Below are 27,986 nucleotides of genomic sequence, written 5' to 3'. Positions count from 1 at the left end.
TTCAGCCTCCTGTGTGTTTCTGGTTTGTCTCACTAGAATTTAGGTGCTTTTTCTTGAAAAGTGACGGTGATGGCACTTAGGACCCTGGTCTTACCCAGCTGGTAGTTTTGTTTCATGCTTTTTGAGGTGGGCATGCTGGGATTCTAAGCATGTCTTGGCTTACATTTTATGTCTCAGACTGCATTTCTAAGGAAATGAAGAAGTTGTAAGAAACCTTCAAGGGGGTACGGGGCTGAGATAGAAGCTTGAAGAGACAGAGAGGAGAAACGCTGCAAGCTAGGGCAGGAGATAGTCACTGACATCAAATAATCACCTTTTACATGTCAGACCCTATCTGAAGCTTGTGGTTTGTAGAAATGGGGTGGTGATGGGTAGAAAGAGTGGGGATCCAGCCAGGCATGGAGACATATTTTGGAGGTGCTGAGTGAGGGGACCCAAGTCATAGTGGGATTAAAGACAGACATGGCTATAGATTTGGATATAGGGCTGGACTGCAGCAGTGGAGGGGGTGGGGAGGGCACAGAGAGAGGCTGAGAGAGGAAAGCATAGAAGGGACGGAGGGGTGGGAGCATAGAGGTAGAGAGACAGATTCAGGAAGTGACATATGCAGACTTTAAATGAGAGACAAAGAACGTTGGTCAAACAGGCATCTAGGAAGAGTGAGATACGTCTCATGTGACAAGAGAAAAACTCTTCTCTAGTTATCCTCTTTCTTGTCCTTTTTAAGGTAAAGATTTGTTTGACTTGGGGAAAATTTATTGTTGGATTTGCGCCTAACCATTTGGGCTTCTGTGGGTTTTTTCTTATGAACTTATTGGATGTGTAATTTTGATTCATCTTCATTCTTCGCTCTTGTAACCATTTGTTTTGCTATCACATGCTTCAGGAAGCATGACACTTTGATTTCAATCTCAACTGATTTAATATTTGTTAAAAAAACATAAGCTGCACATTTATGGCAAATTATGATTCATTATAGCTGAACAGCAAGTAAGAGTTTATTTAAATAGAATGGGAGAAAGTTAAATATAAATGAGAAAGAGTTGTTGTAAAAATTTAAATTTATCCCATATTTAAAAAGCCTTTTTAAGAATTCAGCTATATCTCATAGAATCAAAGTGCTTTTATCATCATAACCAATTTGTTTAGTTACTTTGCTGCCCACCTTTAAGTTTTCTCCAAGCGACTTCTTGAAAGCTTGTGTGGAAGCTTTTGTGGTTGAGAGTAAATTCTGGCCCTAATTTATCACGCGTCTCCAGTGCCTCTGCCCACTCCTCGAGACCTTAAACTCAGAGACGTGACTCACAGCACCATGAACGTCGTATGGGAACCCGCACCTGGAAAAGTGCGCAAATACATTGTTCGCTACAAAACCCCGGAAGAGGAAGCCAAAGAGGTAGGTTGAGGTTGGAAGCGGTTTAGAAATATTTGTTTTCCTAGTAGTTTAACAGAAGGATCTAAATAGGTATAGCATGTTTTAATACTTGTCACTTTATGAACATAGTGTTGAAAACTTGTCATATATTAACAAAGCACTATTTGAATATTGATAATATATTGGACTGTTTTGCATTTAGTTTAGAAGTGTTTTTCTGTGTGATATTAATCCTAGAACATCATCCCTTAGTAGATAAAGGGTTACAGAATCTGGATGGTATTTCGCTCTCCGCCTGATGCCTAATATGATGCTCTGCATTCTATGAATGACTAACAAAATGTCATAATGAGGTTCCTAAAAATGAAAGGTAGCAAGGGGATTCAGGAAGGAAGAGGGGGAGTTTGTCAAGGAATAGGGAGGTAGGACAGTCGAACGGGACAGAGAGAAAGTATGAATGTCGTGTCAGAAGGGTGTCTCTTTGGCTTTGAACGTTTATGAATTGATGTTGGGATGAAAAGCTATTTCCGTGACAACCTGCTTCAGAGTGGGAGCAAATTGAGGGGCTCCACCAGCAAATGGGTTTAAAATGTATGTTCCCCTGAAGGGACACTAATGTAAGAACCTCAGAGGCAGTTTTGGAAGCTAGAAATAGTTTCTGTAAGCACCCAGTTGCAGACTGTGCTGGTCTTCTGAACTGCATGCAAGCTAATTTAGACCTGTGCACATATTCTTTTCATCCTGGGTTTCAATTTTCAGAAGCAGTACAATGACCAGTGGGTCTTACAAGCTAATGCACAGAAGAATTTTTCTGAAAGCAATGAGGCAGTGACTCACAGGGAAATGGGAGAAAGCGATTAGGTTGTTTGAATTCCTAGGCTGTCATCATTTACCAAACACAAGCCTCTAGTACATGCATCGTTTCCACTTTGGAAACTAGAAATGGTTCCTAGACTCTTAGGCAAATTGGAAAACTTTGCTGTTTTTTTTTTCTGTACTGCAGTTCTTATGCTCTCGTGCTGAGCGACACAGCCAACAACAGAGAGATGTCAAAACTAAACTGTAACAATAGTTCCACCGCTCTGTTACAGGTAGAGGTGGACAGGTCACGGGCCAGCACGCCGCTTAAAGACCTCTTCTCTCAAACCCTGTACACAGTCAGCGTGTCTGCTGTATACGAAGAGGGAGAGTCGCCCCCAGTGACTGCGCAAGAAACCACCCGTGAGTTGCCCTCGTGCTTTAATGAAAATTGGGAAATAGCACTGTATGCGTGTGTCACTGACTAACTGGTTATTTCATCTCTTAAAATTAAAATACTTTTCCTAATGGAAATATAGTTGATTCATCATGTTGTGTTAGTTTCAGGTGCACAGCAAAGGGATTCAGTTTTATATGTACCTCTGTAATATATACTATAGATATATGTATATTCCTTTCCGGAATCTTTTCCCTTATAGGTATTACAAAATGTTGAGGATAGTTCTCTGTGCATTTCTTAATGTTATTTTTGCCAGAATTTAATACTGTTTGGGATCGGGTGGTTTCTCACTTAGTCACTTCCCATCTTCTATCCTTAGGTTTATATTCCTTTTGTGATAATTTCTCTCCTGTTATTCTACCAGCCACTGTCACTAACTCACGGGGTGGAGAGAAAGCATGCTACTTCCACAGTATTTAACTCAATTATTGCCCGTCGGTCTTTTTCTGGCTGTACCACTTCCCTCTGGCTCCCTCCTAATGAAGTCCGAGACATGTATTTTGCTCAACTTTGAACCTCCAGTTTCTAGCTCAGTGCTTAGCACGTCATTTTCTAGATAAATGGTGTTTAAGAAATTGAAGTCTAGAGCCAGCAGAGTTCCCAAGAAATATAATATATTGGGAGCCACGTAGGTAATTCAAGATTTTCTAGTAGCCACATTAGAAAAGGTAAAGAGAAAAATGAAATTAACTTCAGTAATGTGTTGCATTCAACCTAGTGTATCCAAAATATTGGCATTTCAAAATTTACCAGTATAATAATTAGTGAGATCTTTCACATTTCTTTGATAATAATTTTTTTTTAATCTGATGTGTCTTAATTTGGGGCTTCCCTAGTGGCTCAGTGGTAAAGAATCTGCCTGCAGTGCAGGAGAGGCAGGAGACGTGGGTTTGATCCCTGGGTCAGGAAAATCCCCTGGAGGAGGAACAGGCAACCCACTCCAATACTCGTGCCTGGAGAATCCCCTGGATAGAGAAGTCTGGTGGGCTACAGTCCATAGAACTTCAAAGAGAAGGATACGACTGAGCAACTGAGCATACAGGCACACACGTGTCTTAATTTACACTTTCAGTGCATCTCAACTCAGATGCCGCATTTCAAGTACTCAATAGCTACATGTGACTGTTGGCTCCCATGGTGGACAGTACAGGTCTAGAGAATTCAATCAACTTGCTCAGGCTCGCCCAGGAAGCTAGTGGTGGGATAAGTGCTGTGGTCCAAACTTTTCCAGCATCTCTATCACCAGAGGATCAGAAACTTCTACAGTGCCCCGCTGTCTGTACATGATCAACACATCCTGTCAAATATCACAGCCTCCTTAGCAACTTCAGTTGCCTTCTTGGCATCAGTTCTTACCTGGAAAGGGTAGTGGCTGGAGATGAACATTTGCCCATAGGTGCACACTGGCATAAATATAACAGGAATAGTAAAGGGAAGGAAAGGTCAGGAAGAAAGATTAGTGAAAGCAGGTCATTTAACGTACTAAATTAATACTTGTTTTTAATCCTTAAGATTTCCTAGGAACTTTTAGACACATCCAAAGTTCATCCTTCATGGTTCGTTTGTTCTGCAGTCATGCTTGTCAAAGTGGGACCAGTCTTTTTATGTCAATGAGCCTTTTCATTGTCATTATTAGAAACAAATTTTTTTGATAGCTCTGGCTTTTGTGTAGTTGGCTTTGGTTACCAGGAGACAGAGGAATAATTGACAACGAAAGCTCAGAATGGGTGGCAGACGTTCCCACTTGCTTGCACTGCAAGCTCGCTGGGGTGCCTGGTCAGTAGAAGAATCCTTAGTTGGGATTTCAGCCATCGTCAGCACTGCAGGCTATTCCTGTCTCTGAACAGAGTTGATACAGCCAGCTTCACATTGCATGTCAGCTTAGTAATCTGTAGGAAAAGCTTATCTGTAGGTTACCTAGATCGTAAGTAACGATCTTCATGAACCATGAAGGTTCATGCTCTCTCTGATACTACAGGCTAAAGTTTGCTTTCTGTGTTGCTGTGGAAAAGAGTCCAGGGTTTTCCTTAGATTCTCAAAAAGTGTGAAGGGCAAAACAATGAAGAACCACTGTGTTAGAATATATGACTAAATGGTACCTTTAAAAAAAAATCACCATTTTAATAGACTGAAGCAGTCTGCTGCTAAGTCGCTTTAGTCGTGTCCGACTCTGTGCGACCCCAGAGACGGCAGCCCACCAGGCTCCCCTGTCCCTGGGATTCTCCAGGCAAGAACACTGGAGTGGGTTGCCATTTCCTTCTCCAATGGATGAAACTGAAAAGTGAAAGTGAAGTCGCTCAGTCATGTCCGACTCTTCGAGACCCCCTGGACTGCCGCCTACCAGGCTCCTCCGTCCATGGGATTTTCAAGGCAAGAGTGCTGGAGTGGGGTGCCATTGCCTTCTCTGGAAGCAGTCTATTTTATCCATAAAATGCTTGCAGTTCTCAGGGCTCTCTCTCATATATACTTTCAAATGAACTGAATTTGTAAGATACTTGGTTCTAATGTTGTCAGCCAGTTTCCTCATGTCCGTTGAAGGCAGTTTTATTATATTGAGTTTGGAGATCACATCCAAAAACGTAGTCCTGCCTTCTCTCGTGACAGACACCGTGCCAGCCCCAACAAACCTACAGATTACTGAAGTAACACCAGAGAGTTTCAGAGGCACTTGGGACCACGGAGCTTCTGATGTGTCTCTCTATAGAATCACCTGGGCGCCTTCAGGAAGCGCAGATAAGATGGAGGTAGTGTTAATTTTTTTTTTTAAATATATGACCTTTGTTGCCTGAAAAGCATCATTTCCTACTAGTGACATTTGAGCTCATGGTATGCCTCAAAGCGGGAAGAACATCTGGCTAAATGATGTCAACCAACTGCCCTGGAGTGTGTGATGCACATGGTGACTTAATCTTGTGTCAGCTTGTTTTTTTTTTCCTCTTTCCTTAAGACCATCCTAAATGGAGATGAGAATACACTGGTGTTTGAAAACCTGAACCCCAACACTCTCTATGAAGTTTCTGTTACCGCCATTTATCCTGATGAGTCAGAAAGCGATGACCTGATTGGCAGTGAGCGTACAAGTAGGTGTTTAACCTTCAGTAGGACTTTTTTTTTTTTTAATTAACAGAGTAGAGCTTTGGCTGAATTAGTAATATTTTGCCACCTTCTTCTTTTTTTTTCTTTTTAGTGCGTTTGATACCCTTAACAACACAAGGTAAGAACTTAATTTGCTGATTGTATGAGTGACCAAAGAATGACAAATGAATGAATGAAAAGTACCACAAAATCCATTGCAAATAGGCCTTCTGCTTTTACAATGAATTGTAAGGTGTTGCTTGGGACCTCTTTTAAACAGGTCTCCCTGGAAGAATTTTGCTCTTTGCTACTATCTGTTAAGGAGTCCTTTGAGACTCAATGACCATCATTTGTTATGGCGTCAGATTTAGTTCTGAGTCTAGAGGTACACAACTCGGCTCGTTTCCTTGGAGACAGTGCATATTTGTGGGGGAAGCATTCTTCAGTTTGTTTACTCTGTTTCTCAACAATCTTTTCTCAGCTCCAAAGAGTGGCCCACGAAACCTTCAGGTGTACAATGCAACATCCAACAGCTTGACTGTTAAGTGGGATCCTGCTAGTGGTCGTGTGCAGAAATACAGAATCACCTACCAGCCTTCAACAGGGGAAGGCAATGAACAAACGGTAATCTGTTTGGAAAAAAGATACTTGGTTACATTCTTTTTCTCCTCAAGCTCTCACTCCCAGTGTTTAGTTAGTCAGACTTACTGTTTGGAGAGTTAATGAAATTTACTGTATTAGTTGGAATTATTTGGCTTCATCCCTAATGGAGCCTCATAGCATCAGGCTTGTGCCTCAGTGTATTTGTGTTTTCTTAAAAACTATTAGGGCTGGGTTATCCATGAGGATATCTAGATTTTTGAGTCTGTTTGTATTTTCATCTCTTACATCTCTGACTTGATCAAGTGTTGAGTGAGTTTGCTAATCTTCCATTATTCTGATTTTTCTGTTTTTTGCATGTCATGATGTATGTCTTAGTTCTGATGTTTCTTGATCTGAGTACCTGTTCAGCCTAACTTATAAAACTATTTATCACATTTGCATTGGTCCGAATTGAGGTTCCTGAGGAAGACGGTAGGACTGTAAACTTGGCCTTCATCTTCTTTATCTTCCCAGCCTTCCCTTATTTAACAGAGCCCTTGTCCATTCACTTTGCTTACTTTGAACCTTCTCCAGCTTTGTTTTATAAAAGGTGTGGCCCAAAGTGCACACATTACCCTGGGTCAGGAAGCAGTGTGATTTTTATTTTGATAGAGTGATGCTTTCTGATTTATTTCAAATACTTCTTTTGGTGAGGTCTGGCATTTGTTGACTTTTGCGGGACTGTACTCTTTCCTCACAAAGCCTTAGAGAGAGATGAGTTATTAACTTTTAATCATTCGACTCTGAGCTCCAGCAAATGGTCCATACCTGTTCCCAGTTTAGAGGTGTTAGGAGAGGTAGATGCTGGCAGTTGTTAAAGGTCTCTGAACCCACACAGTAAGTGGATTGTGCTGAACGTGTGCTGCTTGTGAGCGGCTCTGTTGAGGTTTCCGTAGAACCTGACTTAGGGAGTGTGATACATTTGGATTAAAAATTTCTTCGAGTTCATGATAATAAACTAAATACCAAGTGTCATCAAGTGGCTTTTATATAAAATAAGACATTTAATGGACTGATATTTTAATGGCAGAAACAGAACTTTCGTTTGAGCTGGGCCAGATTTAGATAAAACTTGTCCTTAGCATTTCTGTTCTTGGTGGTACTGACCATCGAACTGCTGCCTCGAGTCTCTTTTCCTATCCCTCAGCTGTTTGTTGTAAGCAGGAGGAGTGTCCTCAACTTATCCTCTGTAAAATATTAGCTGACAGTCCCTTAGAGTCTGTTATTCTTAGGGGTATTTGCCTTTTAATGCTGGCTCATAAAATAATCAAAGTAATGATTTACCGAGGCTAGCATTATTTTGGAGAATTGGATGTAAGAAATAGGCACACTCTTCTGTTTCCTCATGGGGCTAATTCTACTAAGTGGGTGCTTTCAGATTTGTTAAGTATCAAATACGTTGATAGTTTGCTCTCATAATCTCAGATACCAAACTTGTTAAAATTAGCCACTGTGGCCTTCCCTGGTGGCTCAGACAGTAAAGAATCCTCCTGCAATGCAGGAGACCTGGGTTTGGTCTGCGGGTTGGGAAGATCCCCTGGAGGAGGGCATGGGAACCCACTCCAACATTCTTGCCTGGAGAATCCCCATGGACAGAGCAACCTGGCGGGCTATACAGCCAGTCCATCAGGTCGCAAAAGTCGGACATGACTGAGCGACCAAGCAGCAGCAGTGGCTGAGTCTGCCCATGTGGAGGAGGAGTGCAGTGATTCACTGAAGCTTTCCCTGAAACTCACACCACTTGAGTGGACGGGTGCTGAGTGGGAACATCTAGACTGGCCCTGGCGTGTGCACTCATGGTGGGCAGCATGCCATTTTCACGCGCTTTTAATTAGTCTGGCATAAGCATCTGAATGCGGTAGACTGTTAGCAAATCATACAAATTTTCTTTCAACAAGATAACGAGATGGCCTTAAGCAATGACTCTGTAATCAGAGGACGTTGAGAAAGCTTCATACCGCAAGGCTGGAATCCTGGAGTGTGGCCTGGCAGAGGGGTCGTGTCACGTAGTTTACACAGCTCATGCTGTTCGAGGGGTAGTTTTTGAGGGGGAAAACCAAAAGCTTTAGATCTTTTGCTCAATCATTTTAACGTGTTTCTAAAGCAAATAAGAAACATCTGTAAAAAAGGTTAAGAATAATACTGAATGGTGTGGCATCTCCACTATTGTGCAGTTCTTTGCTATCTTAAAGTTCCTTTGCAGCTTGCTTATGATTAATGCTTTTTTGGGGGAAGAGATCTGTGAAACGTGTTTGGATAAAATTTCACAGTGCTGGCAGCTAGCACGTTGAAATATCTTCTTAAGGTCACCAGGTTCAAGGCTTAAAATCCTTTTTATGATTGAAGGTGCATCTTTCACATTTAAAATTATACCTAAGATATATTTCCAACTTTCACTGTGGGACATGTTTCCAGATCTTGGCAAAGGTCTCTCTATCACTACCCTGTAGAAAGCTTTCTCTAGCAGGTTAGTGAGACAGAGAGACAAGGCTGACACTTACCCTTGTTTCGCTCAAGACCACGATAGGAGGACGGCAGAACAGTGTGCTGCTGCAGAAGCTGAAGCCTGACACTCCTTACACCATCACCGTGTCCTCCCTGTATCCGGACGGCGAAGGTGGTCGCATGACAGGAAGAGGCAAGACCAGTAAGTGAACCCAGAATCCTGTGGCTTTAAAAACAAAACACTAACTCGTTTACTTTTGGCTTTTCTGGGTCCTTGACGCTGTGCGGGCTTTTCTCTAGTTGCTGTGAGCAGGGGCTACTCTCTGTTGCTGTGCTCAGGCTTCTCACTGAGGTGGTCTCTCTCGTTGCGAAGCACCAGGCTCTGGGGCTCATAAGCGTTGGTAGTTGCAGCTTCTGGGGTCTGCAGCACAGGCTCAACAGTTGCAATGTGTGTGCTGAATTGCTCCCTGGCATGTAGGATCTTCCCAGATCAGCGCTCGAACCTCTGTCTCCCCCATTGGCAGGCAGATTGTATGCCACTGGGCCACCAGAGAAGCCCAGTTCTGTGGCTTTTTAAATAACCTTTGTGGAAATGGAGTCATATCTTTCTCTGGAAACCCTGGGGTGACACAGAGCTTTGCTGATCTTTTAAAATGCATGTTGATAATGACCTCAATTGTTTTTAATATCCTTGGAATTCTCTGTCTCTGTTCACGGGAAAAAAGACATTTATAATTATTCTCTCAGTTCAGTCGCTCAGTCGTGTCCGACTCTTTGCGACCCCATGGACTGCAGCACGCCAGGCCTCCCTGTCCATCACCAGCTCCGGGAGTTTACTCAAACTCATGTCCATTGGGTCGGTATTATTCTCTGCTGCTGCTGCTGCTGCTGCTAAGTCGCTTCAGTCGTGTCTGACTCTGTGCGAGCCCATAGACGGCAGCCCACCAGGCTCCCCCATCCCTGGGATTATGCTCTAGGATAAAGCAAATAAAAACTGCCTTGGAGCCAAAATATCTCTGGAGAGATGAGACAGACATTCATTAGATGATCACAGACATTCTTTCATTTATTCCCTACTTCAACAAATATTTCTGAGGTGCCTACGACGGGGGACCTGCTGTGTTCTAGGGTTCCTGGGAGACATCAGTGAACCTGTGTTTCGTGTGTGCCATGACATGCTTTCTGTGCATTTCAGAACCTTTGAATACCGTGAGGAACCTCAGAGTGTACGACCCTTCCACCAGCAGTTTGAACGTTCGCTGGGACCATGCCGAGGGCAATCCTCGCCAGTACAAGCTCTTCTATGCACCCACGGCAGGGGGTCCGGAGGAACTGGTAATTATTTCCTGTAGGGAAGAATGTGTGTTTGTTTCAACTGCAGCCAAATGATTGCCAAGTAGAGCTAAAGAGTTAAAAATTTACCTTGGAGCCTAAGAAGTACATATTCATTTAGTAGAACTCGACGAGGGTAGTAGGTTGCTGCCTCGGTGCCTGGTTGATTGGGGAGATTTGGGGACAGAGGATTGGAGCTGAGGGAAGTGATAATTCCAAGGAGTTCTAGGAGAAAGTCTAGGATGAGTGTAAGAAGTCTTTGCAAATAGTTAAAACAGTTCATCTGGGGGCGCATCATTCCGTCCCAGTATTACAGAACTTGCTTCTTGATTTGGTCTTGACTTATTATTTTGAGTATTGTATCATTCGAAGCATTATTTCTTTTGTAAGTTTTTCAAATCAAGTACTTTATATTTTATTAAAATCTTTAGGTACCAATCCCTGGGAATACCAATTATGCCATTCTTAGGAATCTACAGCCAGATACCCAATACACCGTTACAGTGGTGCCTGTTTATTCTGAAGGTGACGGAGGACGCACATCAGATACTGGAAGGACACGTAAGTAAGAAGGCAGAAAATGTAGCTCTTTCATGATACATTGTGCTTTTCAATGTAAAGGCCATATAGGCACATTGAAGAATATTTGGAAAATTCATGATAGCATAAAAATATAAAAGTTACTCATAGTTTACCATCCAAATTCCAACTGTTATTATTTTAGTGTATGAAACAGAAAAGTTATAATAGCATTCTTCTTCTGAAATGGTAATTTCAGAATTTATACATGTATATATAATCGTCCGTATTGTTTCACTGGCAAAAATTCATGAACTTTGCTTTGTGCTTTATAAATTTATGTGGAGCAGTATTTTGTAACTGGCTTTCACAGTGTCAATTTTTGAAATCTGTTCGTCACATTACTTAATTGCACATTTCTCTGGTATGCTGATGAAGTGCCTTTTGGCGTTGAAAATCTGAGTGCTTTCATTTGCCATTAACATCTTGAGAAACCAGTTTATAGTGGTTTTACAATTCTTTGTAGTATTGCTTAAAGGCTTTGGGGCATACCTATAAATATTTCTCTGGCTTTAAAAATACACTTGCTGATGGCTGAAAGAGAGCAAGTTCGGATGACTTCTTTTGGAGAAAGATTAGTGGTCTGGAAAGATGATGATATTGGCTAAACTAGAGTTTGGGGTTAATACATGGATTTAATTTGAATGTTTTTCTAAGTCCCGGTTGAAGCAGTTAGCTGAGAACTGAGTGTATCTTTTCTCCTTCCTTTTGCCTTTTATTTTAATCACAGAAGACATTCAGTATTGAGTTGCTGAATGAGAAGGAATGAATGGGTGAAGATAGCTATTTGGAATTAGATGGCTTCATCCATGTTGCCAGGTCTCCCTTAGAAGGCAGAGCTGTAAAATCATCTCTCTCTCCAGCACCTGTGTTGGGAAACTGACGCTTCTTTCAGTTTCTTGTTCCTTGTCTGCCCTTTTATGGCCTTGGTGCTCAGTGGCTTGATCGTGTCCTGTTCTTTGTGACCCCATGGACTGTAGCCCACCAGGCTTCTCTGCGCATGGAATTTTCCAGGCTAGAATACCGGAGTGTTTTGCCATTCCTTATTCAGGGGATCTTCTTCCCAACCCAGGGATGGAACCCACGTGATTCTTTGCCACTGAGCTACCTGGGAAGCCCGTTTTATGGCCAGCCCAGTACTATTGCTTTTACTTGCTTGTTTTTCTTGGCAACAACTTTGCTTCCGTATAGACCGAAGACATAGTTGGCTAACTTGGACTACATTTGGATTTGAAACTTTTTAATCTGCTTTTGTGTGTGGATAATTAGACGTTTAAAGAGGACAATATTTTATCCTATTGGAGAGTGGAAGTTCTGGAGAAGCGATAACAAAAACTCAACATAGATAAACAAACATAAGAAATATGTGTTGGTTTTTCTTTACTCAGTGGTGAGAGGGCTGGCAAGAAACGTCCAAGTGTACAATCCGACGCCAAACAGCCTGGACGTTCGTTGGGACTCGGCACCTGGCCCAGTTCAGCAGTATCGCATTGTGTATTCACCTCAGGATGGTACAAGACCCTCCGAATCTGTAAGTTATGCTGTTGCCTTGGAACTTGGCAAAAGAATGCTGCAGATTTCACTGCCTCTCCAGCTGTAGTAGCTGCTGGCCCCGGACGATAAATCAGTTGATGTGGCACTGGGTCTCTCGGAAACTTCCTTTCTTGATAAGCTTAGTCTCATCTTTGTGTCCTGGTTGGTTGCCGGTGAGAATGCAAGCCATCGACAAGCCTGCATGTAATGCTTAAATGACGGCTTTTGATGAATTAAAGTATTACCTATAGGGTTAGTTAGCAAAAATGAATTTTATTTTAAAAATGACAATTAGCTATATAAGTTAAAAGCCCCAGTAGTTAATGCAAATTATTGCTAGGCCTTGTTAATATGGGCTTTTGTTATAACATATGCATATCTTTGTTAAGAAAATACTTTGTTAAAGTTTGCCTCCATTGGCTCTTAACAGATTGCCCAGTCTATCTTCAGTTCATAGCACTGTGCTATTTTTGTTTTAAGTAGACTAGTAGAGATCAGAAATTACTAATTTGACCTCGAATATCAGGTGGTGCAGTTGGTAAAGACTCCACCTGCCAATGTAGGAGACACAGAGGCGTGGGTTTGATCCCTGGGTCAGGAAAATCCTCTGGAGTGGGAAAGAGGAACCCACTCCAGTATTCTTTCCTGGAAAATTCCACGGGAAGAGGCTCTAGGTGGGCTACAGTCCATGGGGTAGCAAAGAGTTGGACATAACTGAGCACGCATGCATTATCAGAATACCTATGGGAAAGTAAACTTATAAACTAGCTTAATTTACAAGTCTTTACAAAATAAACAATGATGATGAACAAAGATTAGACAAATGAGCAATGGCTGTGTTCTGTAAGAATATTGATTTGCATGTCCCTGTGTGTGTGGAGTATATTCAGACAACTTCGTCCTTACCCATTGCATGGAGTTGCTATTTTAATAGAAAACCTCTGCCCTGCCAGTGTGTGTGTGTGTGTCGGGTGGGGGGGCGGTGCGGGGAGTCCTTTCTCTTTTGTGTACCTAACATTCAAGACAGTTTTGGATGACTGTCATGAGCCCTGGATGTTGTATTTGAGAATCTTTTACAATAAACATAAATAGGAGATAATTGAAGTTAGTAAGGGTTCACGATGAACTAACTTTTTTTGGAGAGGAGATTTCTGAGGCTAAATTGCATTGAGTGCTATGGCTTGGGCATATCTCACGAGGTAGCACAGAAGTTGGCCTCTGCTGTGTTAGGCTCCGCTTTTATTGTAAACGTTATTGTGCTGACTAATGAAAAAAGACTTGGTAAGCGTTTGGGTTGTCATCAGACAGAATCTGGCATGTCCTCCCCTCCAGATTGTGGTGCCAGGAAATACCCTCACGGTGCACTTGGAGCGGCTGATTCCGGACACGCCCTATTCTGTGAACATTGTTGCTCTCTACTCCGATGCTGAAGGGAATCCCAGCCCTGCCCAGGGCCGTACATGTAAGCAGCAAATCCTTTCTCCACCGGGTTCTCCTGTGACTCAGGGCGGGAGGCCCGGGGCGGGGGCGGGTGGGGAGTGAGGGGTGCTGGGGGCTGCCTAAGTGAAGCCTGGATCGCTCTGAATACAGCATTTTCTATTCTGGTTTCACATGAGAACCACAGATGTGTACTTCATCGTAAGGGAGTAAGCAACCTAGAGAGTGGTGAGGTACCTGCCCTGGGGACGTTTCTTTCACACCCCACACCCCACGTTCACCATGATCACAGACTGGAAACTAATTGTTGCCTTTATTTATTTAGTACCACGAAGTGGACCAAGAAATCTCAGAGTCTTTGGGGAGACCACCAACAGCCTCTCGGTAGCCTGGGATCACGCTGACGGGCCGGTTCAACAATACAGGATCATTTATTCTCCCACTGTTGGTGACCCGATTGATGAATATGTGAGTCTGATTCTCATTCACCTGAGCATTTTATTTTGTAGTCTCTTCCCTGTTGAAGGGTGAGCATCCGCTTTCCTCTTTACGAAGTCCTGTGATCACAGTTGCATCCTTGTCTCTCGTGAGACGGTCCCATTATGTGTGACTTTCTCTGATGTAATATTGGAGCAGCTGTCTGTGCCGAGCATGCCTCCCCCACCACAGGCTATCAGTGTCTCTGGGCTCATTTCTTTTCTAAAGACAGGTTGAAAGATGGTCTTATCTAATATAAATGCGTATATTTTTATTCTATCATGAATTTTCCAAATAGTCAGGTGATGTGACTCTTTAAATCTTAACCTTGCTTTAAATATAATTTCTCCACAATATCTCTCTTCAGTTGTTGTTGTTTACTTGCCAAGTCATGTGTGACTCTTTGTGACCCCATGGACTGTAGCCCACCAGGCTCCTCTGTCCTTGGGATACTCCAGGCAAGAATACTGGAGCGGGTTGCCATTTCCTTCTCCAGGGGATCTTCCTGATCAAGGGATCAAATGCATCTCCTATACTGGCAGGCAGGTTCTTTCTCCCTGAGCCAGCAGGCTAATCAAGTGGTCTTTTCTCTGCACTGAACATTTTTGGGTACACTTTGGTTTTGAGTATACATACTCTCATACTAGTCTTAAAGTTTTTGAGTGTCGTATTTTGTCACTCTAGAACCCGATTCAAGTTTCTTCAAGCTCCTTCTTAGTTCTCAGTATGTATATCCATCTATTACAGAGGGATGAACTCACCACCTTAGAGTTTAATGGTTAATTGATGTGATAGGTTAATAGACTATGACACAGAATGTTGATTGTAAGGCAGTGAAGTCTGTGCTTTGTAGCCATTTTGTCACATGTATCTTCTTTGGCTCAGTGGACATGAGTTTGAGCAAACTTCGGGAGATAGTGAAGGACAGGGAAGCCTGGCATGCTGCAGTCCATGGGGTAGCAAAGAGTTGGACATGGTTTAGTGACTGAAAAACAGCAATTGTCTTTGATAGTTCTTCCTTCACGATCCCCATGTTGTAACATTTATCTACTTGAACTTGAAATATTAAACTCGAATTCAAGCCCCTATTTTTATTAATCAGAAAGTCACATAACTCTCTTTAAGTTTCTGCTCAGGATGCGATGAGCAGTATTACCACACTTCGTTTGCTAAAGCAGAGAGGTTCATGCTTTAGTGTTTATTCAGCTTTGCCACTGACAAGCATGCAATTTCCTGTCTTTTTCTGAAGACACTAAAAATGTAATTTCCCCCCACTTCACCATTTGGATTTAGGGGACACCATGCTGGAATTCACCATGCTGTTTTAAGTGATCCCTGTTGTTTGTAGAAGCAGAGCATAGGGTTGGAAGAGAGACGGAGAGCTCTGTCTGGTTCATTTCCTCTTCATGGGGGCAGTTGAATGCATCTTCCATTTCCTCTTTTTCCCCTAGTGAATATCAGCCAAACTGATCCTCTTGAGGTCAGAAGCTGAGTCTGCTTTTGCTTCCTGGTGCGCTCCCACGGCGGGTGCCACACCTGGCCCGTGGTGGGCACCGGGTGCGTGTGTGTGGAAGGAGCACGATAAAACCGGCACAGAGAGATGTGTGAGAAAGGAGAGGGGCACGGCGATGCTTGGCACGTGTGTGCGAGATGCTGCCTTTCATTCTCAAGGCTTCCTTCCTTCCGGGAGGCTGAGCCACAGGACAGGGACGTGGCTGATGCAGTATTTGAGCTGAGATGTACCTGACTCTAAAACCATCCCCTTGCTGTTTGGCGGCAGGGAAGACGGTTTGCCCCACCGTGAACACTATACAACAAGAAGGAACCAGGAAGAAAACATTGCTGTTTATGAGAATACATATTGATCTGAAAATCCTCTGGCTGGTCATAACTTCATAATTTAACTTCCCCTGCAGACCACTGTCCCAGGCAGAAGAAACAACGTAATTCTCCAGCCCCTGCAGCCTGATACCCCGTATAAAATTACTGTTATTCCTGTTTATGAAGATGGAGATGGTGCCCATTTGACTGGAAATGGAAGAACTGGTAAATGCCTTCTGCCTTTCATAATCTTTAAACTTGGTACTCTTTGAGTAGCTGCATCAACATTTGTGTCTTGTAGTGTATTTTGTCAAAATGATATGACAACAGAATGTGTTTTTAACTTTTTAAAGGTCCACTAGAAAAAGGAAAATGAGATCCAAGCCTGCGTACTTTTCTTTGCCTGAGACAGCTTTATCCTTTGGAAAGCCACTGCCTAGTCACTGGAAAATATTTTAGTTTGTGTGTTATCAGTTATGCTGTGGCTGTTTATCAATTAAATGTCAGCGAAAAATACAGTGTCACCATTGAATTTGTCATAAAAAGCAAGATGCTTAGTAGTCATCTTCTGCCTTTTCAAAGTTAGGTTTTTTTTAAAATATTTTTTTCTATTGTTCAGTCCAGTTCAGTTGCTCAGTCATGTCCGACTATTGTGACCCCATGGACTACAGCACGTCAGGCTTCCCTGTCCATCACCAACTAACTCCCAGAGTTTACCCAAACTCATATCCATTGAGTCAGTGATGCCGTCCAACCATCTCATCCTCTGTCGTCCGCTTCTCCTCCCGCCCTCAATCTTTCCCAGCATCAGGGTCTTTTCCAATGAGTCAGTTCTTCACATCTGGTGACCAAAGTATTAGAGTTTCAGCTTCAGCATCCGTCCTTCCAATGAATATTCAGGACTGATTTCCTTCAGGATGGACTAGTTGGATTTCCTTGCAGTCCAAGGGACTCTCAAGAGTCTTAACTTCAATACCAGAGTTCAAAAACATCATTTCTTCGGCGCTCAGATTTCTTTCTGGTCCTAAGTCATTTACGAAGAATTACCAGGGTTCAGTTGTCTTTTCTAGCCCACACGGGTGGCAGTTTCTTATGATTTAGATCACAGGTTCTCCAGTTCGGTAGCTGGAATGACCTAAGGATCCTTAGAAAGGCTTATGCCTTGGTACCACGCACAGAGACACGGACGTAGTCGGTGTAGATGTGGCCTGGACCTGCTGAAGTTCTAGTGTGTAGCCAAAGCTGAAAGTCTCTGGCTGAACTTGGAGGCAGGCTGGCCATCAGTCTGCTGGGTTCTGTTAACTGGGCGACATTGCTAAGACTGTTTTTTTCCACTTCATTCAGCAGAAATCCCCTTAAGTAACATGATTTCAGGGTCCTTGCTACGCTTAATTGCCCAGACTCTTTCTCTGCTTAAACAATCTTGACAACATTACAGGATTTGGGAGAGGAAACATTTGAAAGCTCCCGAGAGAAAAGCAGGACCAGTGTTTCAGCTCAGTCTCTGGAGGCCAAGAATTTGTATTTCTTGACACTTGTCGTCTACAGAACTGAGCCAACAGAGACTCCGTTGAGTGACTCAAGATAATTTTAATTGAGCAATTTCCCCAATTTTCACTCCCTCCCTGAGGTTTCAGAATATATTTAGATACTTTTCTGGAGGAAATGCCATATTTCAGAATTTTGTGCTTAATCACAGAACATGGAAAATCTCTCCTAGATCTTGAGTTTTCTAGGAAGGGCCAAAGCCACTTCTGGTTTCTGTTATTAAAACAGTTTTTAAAGTTGAAGTCCTTATGTGTGTAATGCTATGAATAATAACTCAGTGGCTGACTATCATGCTATTTCACAGCATTGCTCTTACTGGGAATGGAGTTAGCCTGAGCTCTGGAAGCCCGAGGATTTTCTCTAGGTCTTGCTGGTAGAGGTTATAACAGTGTTGGGAAAGAACCTTGTTTTAGTTATTAGGTAGCTGTGTAATCTTGGATGAACCATAGTTTATTTTTGTGATAAGATGGTTGGGCTGCTGCTCCTGCTGCTAAGTCACTTCAGTTGTGTCCAACTCTGTGCGACCCAATAGATGGCAGCCCACCAGGCTCCGCCATCCCTGGGATTCTCCAGGCAAGAACACTGGAGTGGGTTGCCATTTCCTTCTCCAATGCATGAAAGTGAAAAGTGAAAAGTGAAAGTGAAGTTGCTCAGTTGTTTCCAACTTTTTGCAACCCCATGGACTGCAGCCTACCAGGCTTCTCTGTCCATGGGATTTTCTAGGCAAGAGTACTGGAGTGGGTTGCCATTGCCTTCTCCAGGTGGTTGGGCTAGTCTCAAAATTGCTTTTTTTTTTTTTTTGCTCTAACAATCTTTGATCTATAACATTCAAAAACTGGTATGAGATATATTTTAGTCTCTATGATTCTGCATCATATAACATACTGGTTCTGGAAATCACCACTTCCTGAGTCTGTTTGATTTGCTGTCTGAATTTGAAAAATTTCCAAGCTTTCTGTTGAACATTTCAGTGCTTATTGTTTTTTGAATCAGAACATTATGAGATATTATTAATGTGCTCTCATGGGGCTGCATTGCCAATATTCATAGCTAATACTCATTAAGTTCTATGTTTAATGTTTGTTAGTCCTTGTTTGTCAATAAAAGGTCAGTAATGTGTGCCAATATTTGCTTTCAGTGGGATTACTTCCTCCTCAGAACATACACATCTCTGATGAATGGTATACCAGATTCAGGGTGTCCTGGGATCCTTCACCCTCTCCTGTTCTTGGATATAAAATTGTGTATAAGCCAGTGGGTAAGGATTTCGTTATCTTAGAAATGCATTAGAGGGTTATTTGTGTATGAGCGTGTTTTTAATTGCATCCTCCATGATTAGATTCTCCTGATAGTTCAGTTACCACATCAAGGTCTCTCCTACCAAAGGTAACATTTCTGGAAATAGTATTTAAGCCAGTGGTTTAAAGTATCATTGTTACTATGGGTTTAGATGTTACTCCCATTAATTTGCATGACTAAGATATCTGATCTGGTTCATAAAATTCCACAAATTGAAACTGTGTTCAGACAGCCTATATGTTATTATGCTTGTGAAATAATGGGTACTTAATTAATATAAACTGTATTTCTGTATTTTTCCCATTATGTCAAGGTATTATTCCATTTGGGGCATGTGCATTTTAGTTTATTCACAACAGGCTTGCTTTTCAACTTCCCACTGACACTTTCAACTAAATGGATGTCCTCTCTATTAAATTATTTGCCATCTTTGTTTCCATGTTCTATCTATATGTTTAGCAAAATGGAAGAAATATACTCTTTGTGCTAAATTTGCTGAGGTATCTTCCATGTACCCAGGAAGGGTGTGAACCAGAAAAAGGAAAAGGAGAGAAGGCAAGTGTCAGGATATGTGAGCTGTGCAAGAAACAAAGAGAGAACTTCAAAGTGGAGGAATGGGATGCAAGACAGATGTTTTTAAATCATCTCTACAACAGAAAAATGTTAATTAAATACCTAGTGTATACAGAGTACTATGCTGGCAAAATGACACTTTAGAGAAGAAGCTTGAAAGTCTAGAGTAGTTGACTGTGTGATGATTTATTCTTTAAAGGAACATTAATTGCACACATGCTGCATTCATTAGCACACATGCTAGGTATTGTGCAACACTTTGAGAATAACAAGAAAAGGATTTGTGTCTGCCTACAGTTTTGTATTCACCATATAAAGTAGCATGTATTACAGGGAGCAAGTGCATAAGGGCTATGAAATCAATAGTGTTCCTACTATCGTTTAAGTCATTTGATTTTAAGAAGAAATTGAGACTAGGGATAACATATTTCTCTGTATTTTTGTGATTGTAATAAAAGGTTCCAATGAGCCCATGGAAGTCTTTGTTGGAGAAGTGACGTCATACACATTACACAATCTCAACCCCAGCACCACCTATGACGTGAATGTCTATGCTCAGTATGATTCTGGACTCAGTGTTCCTCTGACCGACCAAGGCACTACATGTGAGTCACGTAGCTTTCTCTGGTTGTAAGAAAAAGTGTAGTATAAATGATTAGGCCAGTCTGTTTTAATGTTCTTTCTTAACATCTGCATGTTTCCTTAGCATTGAGTAGGTAACCCTTTTGTGTCCAGCTAAACAAATACTTAGGCCATATAATCAAAATTAAAAAATGTGTGTGTTGAGATATGTTTATTTCATATAAAATACATTTAAAAATTTGAAAGATAAAAATTTTGGAATTATTATTTCATCCATGAATACTATGTAAGATCATAGAGTTGAGAACTATGTGGTTTTTCCTGACATTTGATGTTAAACGTGGACTTCCCAGGTGGTTCAGTGGTAAAGAATTCACCTGGCGATGCAGGAGATGGAAGAGACACAGTTCAATCCCTGGGTTGCGAAGATCCCCTGGAGTAGGAAAAGGCAACCCGTTGCAGTATCCTTGCCTGGAAAATTCCATGGACAGAGGAGCCTGGTGGACTATAGCCCATGTGGTCACAAAGTCACGACTGAGTGACTGAGTAAACACATGCACAGTTGAAAGTTTTCATGTAAATGTCATGGTTACTGATTCAGCCCACAGATAGATTTTGTTATCATCAAATGCTTCAATGACTATTAAAGAACTTAGCAGATAGAATTTCAGAAAAAATTCTCATTATTTTTCATGAGATCTTGGACATTCATTGTGTTGAGAGGGGCTACAGACAGACCTCGTTTTATTGCACTTGGCTTTACTGCACTTTGCAGATGCTGCATTTTCTATAAATTGAAGTTTTGTGGCAACCTGGCATGGAGCAAGTCTACTGGTGCCATTTTTCCATCAGCATTTGCTCACTTCATGTCTCTGTGTCATATTTGGTAGTTCTTGAAATATTTCAACCTTTTTCATTATTATTATGTTTGTTACAGTGATCTGAGATCAGTGATCTTTGGTGTTACTATTGCAAAAAGATTACAGTTAGCTGAAGGCTCAGGTGATGGTTAACATTTTTAGCAATCAAGTATTTTTAATGAAGGTATGAACATTACTTTTTTTATACAAAAAGCTGCTGCTGCTGCTGCTGAGTCGCTTCAGTCGTGTCTGACTCTGCACAAACCCATAGACGGCAGCCCACCAGGCTCCCCCGTCCCTGAGATTCTCCAGGCAAGAACACTGGAGTGCGTTGCCATTTCCTTCTCCAATACATGAAGGTGAAAAGTGAAAGTGAAGTTGCTTAGTCGGGTCCAACTCAGTGACCCCATAGACTGCAGCCTACCAGGCTCCTCCGTCCATGAGATTTTCCAGGCAAGAGTACTGGAGTGGGTGGCCATTGCCTTCTCCATAGAAAAAGCTACTTCACACTTAATATACTATGGTATAGTGTAAACATAACTTTTATATGCTCTGGAAAGTCAAAATATTCATGTCACTTGTTTACTGAACCAATATTTGCTTTATTCTGGTGGTCTGGAACGGATGTGGAATTTGCTTCTCTTGAAAATCAGTGATAAAAAGGGAGATCCATTTTGACTGTACCATATTCTCATGTTTGTTTCATGTATATTTCTTAATAAGGAAACAATGTAAACAATGTGAGACTTTAGGCATTACCTTTTTCAGCCACAATGAAAGTTTTAAAAATGTGCTAGGATTAAACGTTTGCTTTTTGTCTTTGTTTAGGAAGTAAGTCTATTTCTTCCTGTCTTTTTTTTTTTTTTTTGTAGTATATTTGAATGTGACGGATCTGAAAACTTACCAAGTCGGGTGGGATACATTCTGTGTCAGATGGTTGGCTCACCGAGCAGCCACTTCCTACAGACTAAAACTAAGCCCCGCAGATGGTACGTGTGCAAAAAAAAGAAAACCCTGGAGCACATAGTAGTCACATTTTAAACTTTAGTAAAGATGTTATTTTGGTTATTAAAAAAATGATGCATCAACATGCATTTAAATATAACTATTGATAATGCTGGCATTGTCCTAACCAGGAACCAGAGGACAGGAAATCACAGTGCGTGGATCAGAAACCAGTCACTGCTTCACTGACCTGTCACCGGAAACTGATTATGGAGTCACTGTCTTTGTGCAGACACCAAATCTTGAGGGACCAGGTGTCTCGGTCAAGGAACGTACTAGTAAGTGCTTGAGTAATCTGGGGAGTCTCCGTAAGGCTTCAGAATAGGATGCTCTGGGTGTGGGAGGCTGAAGTGACTCCTGCGTGACCACTTCTCGCGAACAGCAATAGTGAGGTGATGGCAGGTCCTTGAGCAGGGGTCTGTGGTCGGCTCAATGCCTTTGTCTGCAGCAATCCTGTGCTGCCCCTATTAGGCTTGGTATAATAAGGAAAAAGACCTCAAAGAGGGAGCTGGCTCTAGCAGACAGTGAGAGGGTGAATATGTGTTGCATTAGTGACCTTTGCCCATTCTCCCTCTGATTCTGGGCTTCAGTTCCTGCTGCAGTCAATACGGAGTATCTGCCAATGGTACCAAATTTGGATGAAATAGAATTCCCAGCATCAGTGCCAGGGAGACTTCATTTGTTGTCAAGGGCTTAAATGGCTCTTCAGATTTATTTTCTGTGATATGAAATATGCACTTGTTGTGGTTTTCTAATTATTGTTTTAAATTCTAGCCTTAAAACCAACAGAAGCCCCGACAGAGCCACCCACACCACCCCCTCCTCCTACAATTCCACCAGCCCGGGAAGGTAAGTGATACTATCAGTTGATGCATTCAGCTGGTGGGGACTGAGAGCCTTCTTACTTATGTACCTTATTTACAGTTGACATAGGACATTTCTGATTTATTACTCCTGCTGAAGCGTTTTTAGATCAAAGGCAGAGATTACCAGTCATTTGCTCTTCCCCTGCTCCAGACACATTTTAGTGAGACTAAAATCAATCATAAACCACTGCAGCTCTTCAGTGGAACTCTGTTTCCTCACTTTTGCAGATGAACGTCTAGGGATGCCTTATATAATCCATAGTCACATGATGGGCATTCTTTCTTCTGGCTGTTGGCATCAACAAGCACTGGGAACCTTTGGGGCTAAATCTGCAGTGTAACTCCTGTGGCCTTTGACTTTGGAATTCCTGGCTTCTGACTTGAGAGGCCCTGGATTACACAAAGCTGAAAAATTTCCATTCACCAAAGCTGGAGACATAATTGTCACTTGCAGAGAACTGGTAAAAAGACATATACTGAGCTTTTCCTGCTGGTCTCTCTGTAATTTGGGGCAATGCTCAGCGTTTCATCAAATTAAGTTTCAGGTGACTGAGGATGAGATGGTTGGATGAGTCACGGACATGAGTTTGAGCAAGCTCCGGTAGGTAGTGAGGGACAGGAAAGCTGGCGTGCTGCAGTCCGTGGGGCTGCAGAGTCGGACACGACTAAGCAACTGAATAACAAATTAGCTACTGGTTTATTCTTTTCCTACGTTCTGTTTCCAGCATTTAACTGAAAGCATTTCAGACTTTAAAGTTTTTTTTTTTTTTAATCTTGGAAGACTTGGAAGGCTATGATTTTATCTTAGCCTTTTTGATATGATTTTATCAAGTCTTCTAAAGAAGTAAAATTAAAAGTGTAATATTATAGGATAAAATAGTAATGAGTTTCTTAATTAAACTTTTGAAAGGAATTCAGTAAATAATTTTGGCTTAAAGACATGCATGCTAAGGTCTTCATAGACGTTACATTTTATTTTAGAGCAGTTAAATTTTAGAGCAGTTTTAGGTTCACATCAAATTTGAACTGAAAGTACATGTAGCTCCCAGACATGCCCTGCCTCCTCCCATCCAAACCTCCCCCAACTCTCAGCATCGCCCTGCTGCCAGCGTGGGATGTCAGTTACATCCTGTGAGCCTATACTGGCACACCATTATCATCCAAAGTCCATGTTTACATTAGGATTCATTCTTGCTGTTAAATATTCTGCACATTAAGTTTTTGTCACTAAAATGTTGTTAACTTCTTATTTTCAGAATTTTTTTAAGCCTTCAAGTCTGAAGATTTAAAGATGTTTATTTTATTTTTCCCCTTTCCTCCTTCCATACAATTCTAGTGGCTTAATTTAAAATTTAAAAGACACCTTATCTACATGCATGATTATGTATAGAATCTCCAAACCCACTGATGACTCAAGTTCTGTGAATAATTGTTTTTAATTTGATTTCCTCCACATTTATTGTTTGAAGCTTCTTGAAGAATTCTATATGGAGGGAGCATGTGTTTGCAGAGTGAATGTGAGCAGATGGAGTAATTCCAGAGCTGAGATTGAGAGCACCTCTCAAACTGCTGTGCACTCGAATTATCTGGCACTTTGTTACTGCTGATTCTGATTCAAGAAGTCTGGGGTGGGGCCCAGGACTCCATTCCTATCAAGTTCCCACGTGATGCTGTTGCTGCTGGAACCACAGAAGAGTAGAGGGTGTTAGACTACATTTCTCAGTTTTGTAACTTCACTTGCATGAAAGAATTTATGAGACTTTGGGCTTCTTTTGTGTTTTCTCCCCCAGTGTGCAAAGGGGCCAAAGCAGATATTGTATTCCTGACCGATGCTTCCTGGAGTATTGGGGATGATAATTTTAACAAAGTTGTAAAATTCATTTTCAATACCGTGGGAGGCTTTGATGAAATCAGTCCTGCTGGAATTCAGGTGGGTGTCATTTCAAAGGTTATTCATCTGTAATGTCTTGCCATTTCCTCCAGACTTCTTAAGTACAAAGACTTTTCAGTAAAAACTCCATTTTTACTTTATTTTCTATTTTCTTTACACATATACTTTTGGGAAGGGCTTGGGTGTAAATGATAAAATAAATAGAAAAAATAAGTATTCCTCTAGGTATTCTTTTGGCTAGATGATGTTCTTGTCGAAGAATTTAGGGAATTCTAACTCTAACTTGCTTCTTAAAACTTCTGACAAGGATCCATTTTCACAAAAGACCACTTTGTATTCTGGAAGTTAAATGCATTGTAACTGTCCTGCCCTGTTAACTCAGAAGATCCAGGGATGATTAGTGACTGGTGGGGGGTAGAACCCTGTTGTCCCCTCTGCCATGGCACTCAGGGCCAGTGACTCTGCTACTTATAATTCAGATTCTGCAACCTTGAAGACCCACTTCAATTCCACCCTTACTGGAGGAGTTTCCTGGATAGCTTTAGGCATTCCAGACTCCTGAAGGGTTCTGTTTGTATTGCTCTTGTGGCCCATACCACTTTATATTGTCATTATTTGTGTGTTTCTCTTCTGTCTAAATCATTGACTCCTAAAGGCAAGAGACTGTATTGTTTTATTATTTTTTTGGAATTTTGTTCTTTGCTTCCACATTTCTCTTGGTGAGTTTTCTTCTTTATTTTGGCTGTTTGTACCTCTTCATTGTGACATCTTAGAGATGTTATGAAAATAAGAGCTTTTGACATAAACCACAAATAATTCTGCAAACAAATCATGTCTTCTTTTATGGAATAATGTTTTATGGAATATATTAAATTTCAAATCCCCAAATAAACCTGTGGATGTTATTCCAACCCAAGATGAGTAAAATGTCAGGCGAGATATGTCCTTAATTTAATGTGTCAACAATTAAGCCATTTTACAAGTCCTTTTAGAAATGAATATTTCTGATAAACTATAAGAATAAAAAAGCTACCATATTTTATTAGCTTCCATGTGCCAGCTACTTAGTATATATGATTCTTCTTCCTTAAAATGACTGTAGAAAGTAAGTATAATTATTTCCATTTTGCTGATAAAAAAACGAAGACCCAGAAATGTTGGGAATTTGCCCAATGTCACAAAGCTATTAATCGGCAGAGTTTTGATCCCATTGATCCTGTGTATAAAGCCTATAATCTTTCTACTAAATCACACTGCCACTGAGTTTGTGATGAGTGATGATTATTGTCCCACATGTGCCATTTTTATGTTACCATGAAGAATAGATGCAGTCAGCAGAAATGAGAAACAATTGCTTAGCCAACATTTGAGCTCAACATGGTATGTTCTCATTTTTAATCCTGGAACCTCACTGCTCTCTAGCTTCACCCATCCCTTCTTACATCCTGGATAATAAATATGGTGCATGTACTTTATCAGTTATCAATTACTGATACTTTCACGAAGATCAGAAATTCGAGAATTTAGTGAGACGATGGTAGTCAGTGTTATATTAGCTATAAAGTGTTTATAATATTTCATCAGGTCTAATACACTTCTCTTTCCCATTCTACAACTAGAGGAATCATTTGAAAATTGAAACATAAAAAGAGCGGACTTACCCTCACCACCAAACTGCCTTCCTCTTCAGGTCTCATTTGTGCAGTACAGTGACGAGGTCAAGTCTGAGTTTAAGCTGAACACATACAACGACAAGGCCCTGGCCCTGGGGGCCCTCCAGAACATTCGGTACAGAGGAGGAAACACAAGAACAGGTACCGTTCATCAGCATGTACTTAGACTTTCGCTCTCCAAAGCCTTTGGAGTGATGGGCTGAGTATAACTCTAACATTCAAATTCTTATCCATTGGGTGTGACTAAGGGCATTTGGATAGTTTTCACTGATAAAACACGAACATGTTCCATGCCTCATTCTACAGGCAAGGCTCTGACCTTTATCAAGGAGAAGGTGTTGACCTGGGAGAGCGGCATGAGGAAGAATGTCCCCAAGGTGCTGGTTGTGGTCACGGATGGTCGGTCGCAGGATGAGGTCAAGAAGGCGGCTTTGGTCATCCAGCAGTCAGGTAAACACAGGCACACATTTGATGCCCAGGGATTGCCCTCATTTATTTTACAGTTTCAAACATCCAGAAATGTTTGCAAAAGACCAAAATTATGGATTTTACTTTATTGTTTTTCTTTGAGTCTATCCTCCTCCATACCCTTCTAATGTTAGTTTACATTTAATCATGGAACAGTTGGATAATTGCTCAGCAACGACATGGTGTATTCTTTGTTTAAGACATGCATGCCTCATGGTCTGTCCCCCGTAGTGGTTGGAATGCTACAGACAGCAGTGATGGGATGATCCTCACCAGGCTTCCTGCTGTAGCAGAAGTAAAATCTTGATGCTGGTTCAACCCACTCTAAGGAGAGACATAGGTTTAGCATGACCTGGTAGACTCACGCCCCAAACAGATTGCTGGAAGGTTTACTGCAAAGGAGCGGAGAGGCGTCTGGGGAGGCGTCACTGGTGTAGATCCTGGCAATCAAACATTCTGAAAGCCTGTAGCAAGGATGTTACACTGCCCTTCAAATTAGTTATGTCAGATGGTTAGAGATGAAGCTGGATCTTTGTAGTACCTGCATTAACAACCTCACTCCTTCAGGCAGGGTCCAAGGTGGACATATTTTAGAAAGAATACTATGCACGAGTTACTGTGGTCTAAATTGTAAAGTACTTCATTATATGGAGTTTGTCATCTGCACATGTATGGGTCTTTGGCTAAAAGTCTGAGTCAGGATGAGTACTAAGTCATACTGTCTTCTTACAATAGAGATCATTCTTTGCACTGATGTTTTTATAAATTATTTCCATTGTGGTTAGGCACTTTGAACAGATTTCTTCATGTGTTGGGCTCCTCGCTGATTTAGCTTTGGGGTTATGAATGATTGCTCCTCAAGTTATCTTGTTTCTAGCTAATTATGTAACCAGTTCTTTATATAGCCTATTTTTTCTGCTGTCGAATTAAATTTTGGAGTGAAAACTTTGTTTATTTGTGTTAGCCTAAATAAATGAAAGTTTATTGCCAGCGGGAGTTGTAGATTTCATTTTGAAAGTGGTCAAAGTGCTGACTTTGAGTCTGAGTTTATTGAGTAAATTAGTTTCAGGAATTCAGTTTAAAATGGGCCTATTGGTTTCTGAGTCAAATCGGCTTAAAATGCTAATGTTGCCTAAGACGTTTGCAGAATTAATGGGTATTTTAGGATGTGTGGAAGAAAATGAGTGCTACATTAAGCCATTTTGTTATTAAAATGTTCACCTTTTAATTGTTAAGATTTTATTTTA

At 41.4% G+C, this 27,986-nt stretch overlaps 1 protein-coding gene across 3 annotated transcripts in view; it reads left to right on the top strand.

Annotated features, from left to right (window-relative positions):
• Positions 1–27,986, top strand: part of COL12A1 (collagen type XII alpha 1 chain) — a 120,709-nt gene that overhangs the window by 54,070 nt on the left and 38,653 nt on the right. For all 3 annotated transcript variants that reach the window (XM_040239048.1, XM_040239045.1, XM_040239047.1), the window contains 21 exons: positions 1,260–1,396; positions 2,467–2,596; positions 5,238–5,377; positions 5,581–5,713; positions 5,821–5,847; positions 6,190–6,332; positions 8,868–8,997; positions 9,991–10,130; positions 10,559–10,688; positions 12,095–12,237; positions 13,572–13,701; positions 14,002–14,144; positions 16,070–16,199; positions 18,661–18,780; positions 19,853–19,999; positions 21,709–21,825; positions 21,973–22,119; positions 22,616–22,690; positions 24,498–24,637; positions 26,289–26,412; positions 26,578–26,721. In XM_040239048.1, coding sequence (XP_040094982.1) covers positions 1,260–1,396; positions 2,467–2,596; positions 5,238–5,377; positions 5,581–5,713; positions 5,821–5,847; positions 6,190–6,332; positions 8,868–8,997; positions 9,991–10,130; positions 10,559–10,688; positions 12,095–12,237; positions 13,572–13,701; positions 14,002–14,144; positions 16,070–16,199; positions 18,661–18,780; positions 19,853–19,999; positions 21,709–21,825; positions 21,973–22,119; positions 22,616–22,690; positions 24,498–24,637; positions 26,289–26,412; positions 26,578–26,721 — 2,670 coding nt within the window. The remainder of the gene's footprint in view (positions 1–1,259; positions 1,397–2,466; positions 2,597–5,237; positions 5,378–5,580; positions 5,714–5,820; positions 5,848–6,189; positions 6,333–8,867; positions 8,998–9,990; positions 10,131–10,558; positions 10,689–12,094; positions 12,238–13,571; positions 13,702–14,001; positions 14,145–16,069; positions 16,200–18,660; positions 18,781–19,852; positions 20,000–21,708; positions 21,826–21,972; positions 22,120–22,615; positions 22,691–24,497; positions 24,638–26,288; positions 26,413–26,577; positions 26,722–27,986) is intronic.

Source organism: Oryx dammah, unplaced genomic scaffold (assembly GCF_014754425.2).
Source record: "Oryx dammah isolate SB20612 unplaced genomic scaffold, SCBI_Odam_1.1 HiC_scaffold_4, whole genome shotgun sequence".
Lineage (NCBI taxonomy): Eukaryota > Metazoa > Chordata > Mammalia > Artiodactyla > Bovidae > Oryx > Oryx dammah.
Note: the sequence above shows the minus strand (reverse complement) of the source record. Positions and strands in the feature narration are given on the sequence as shown.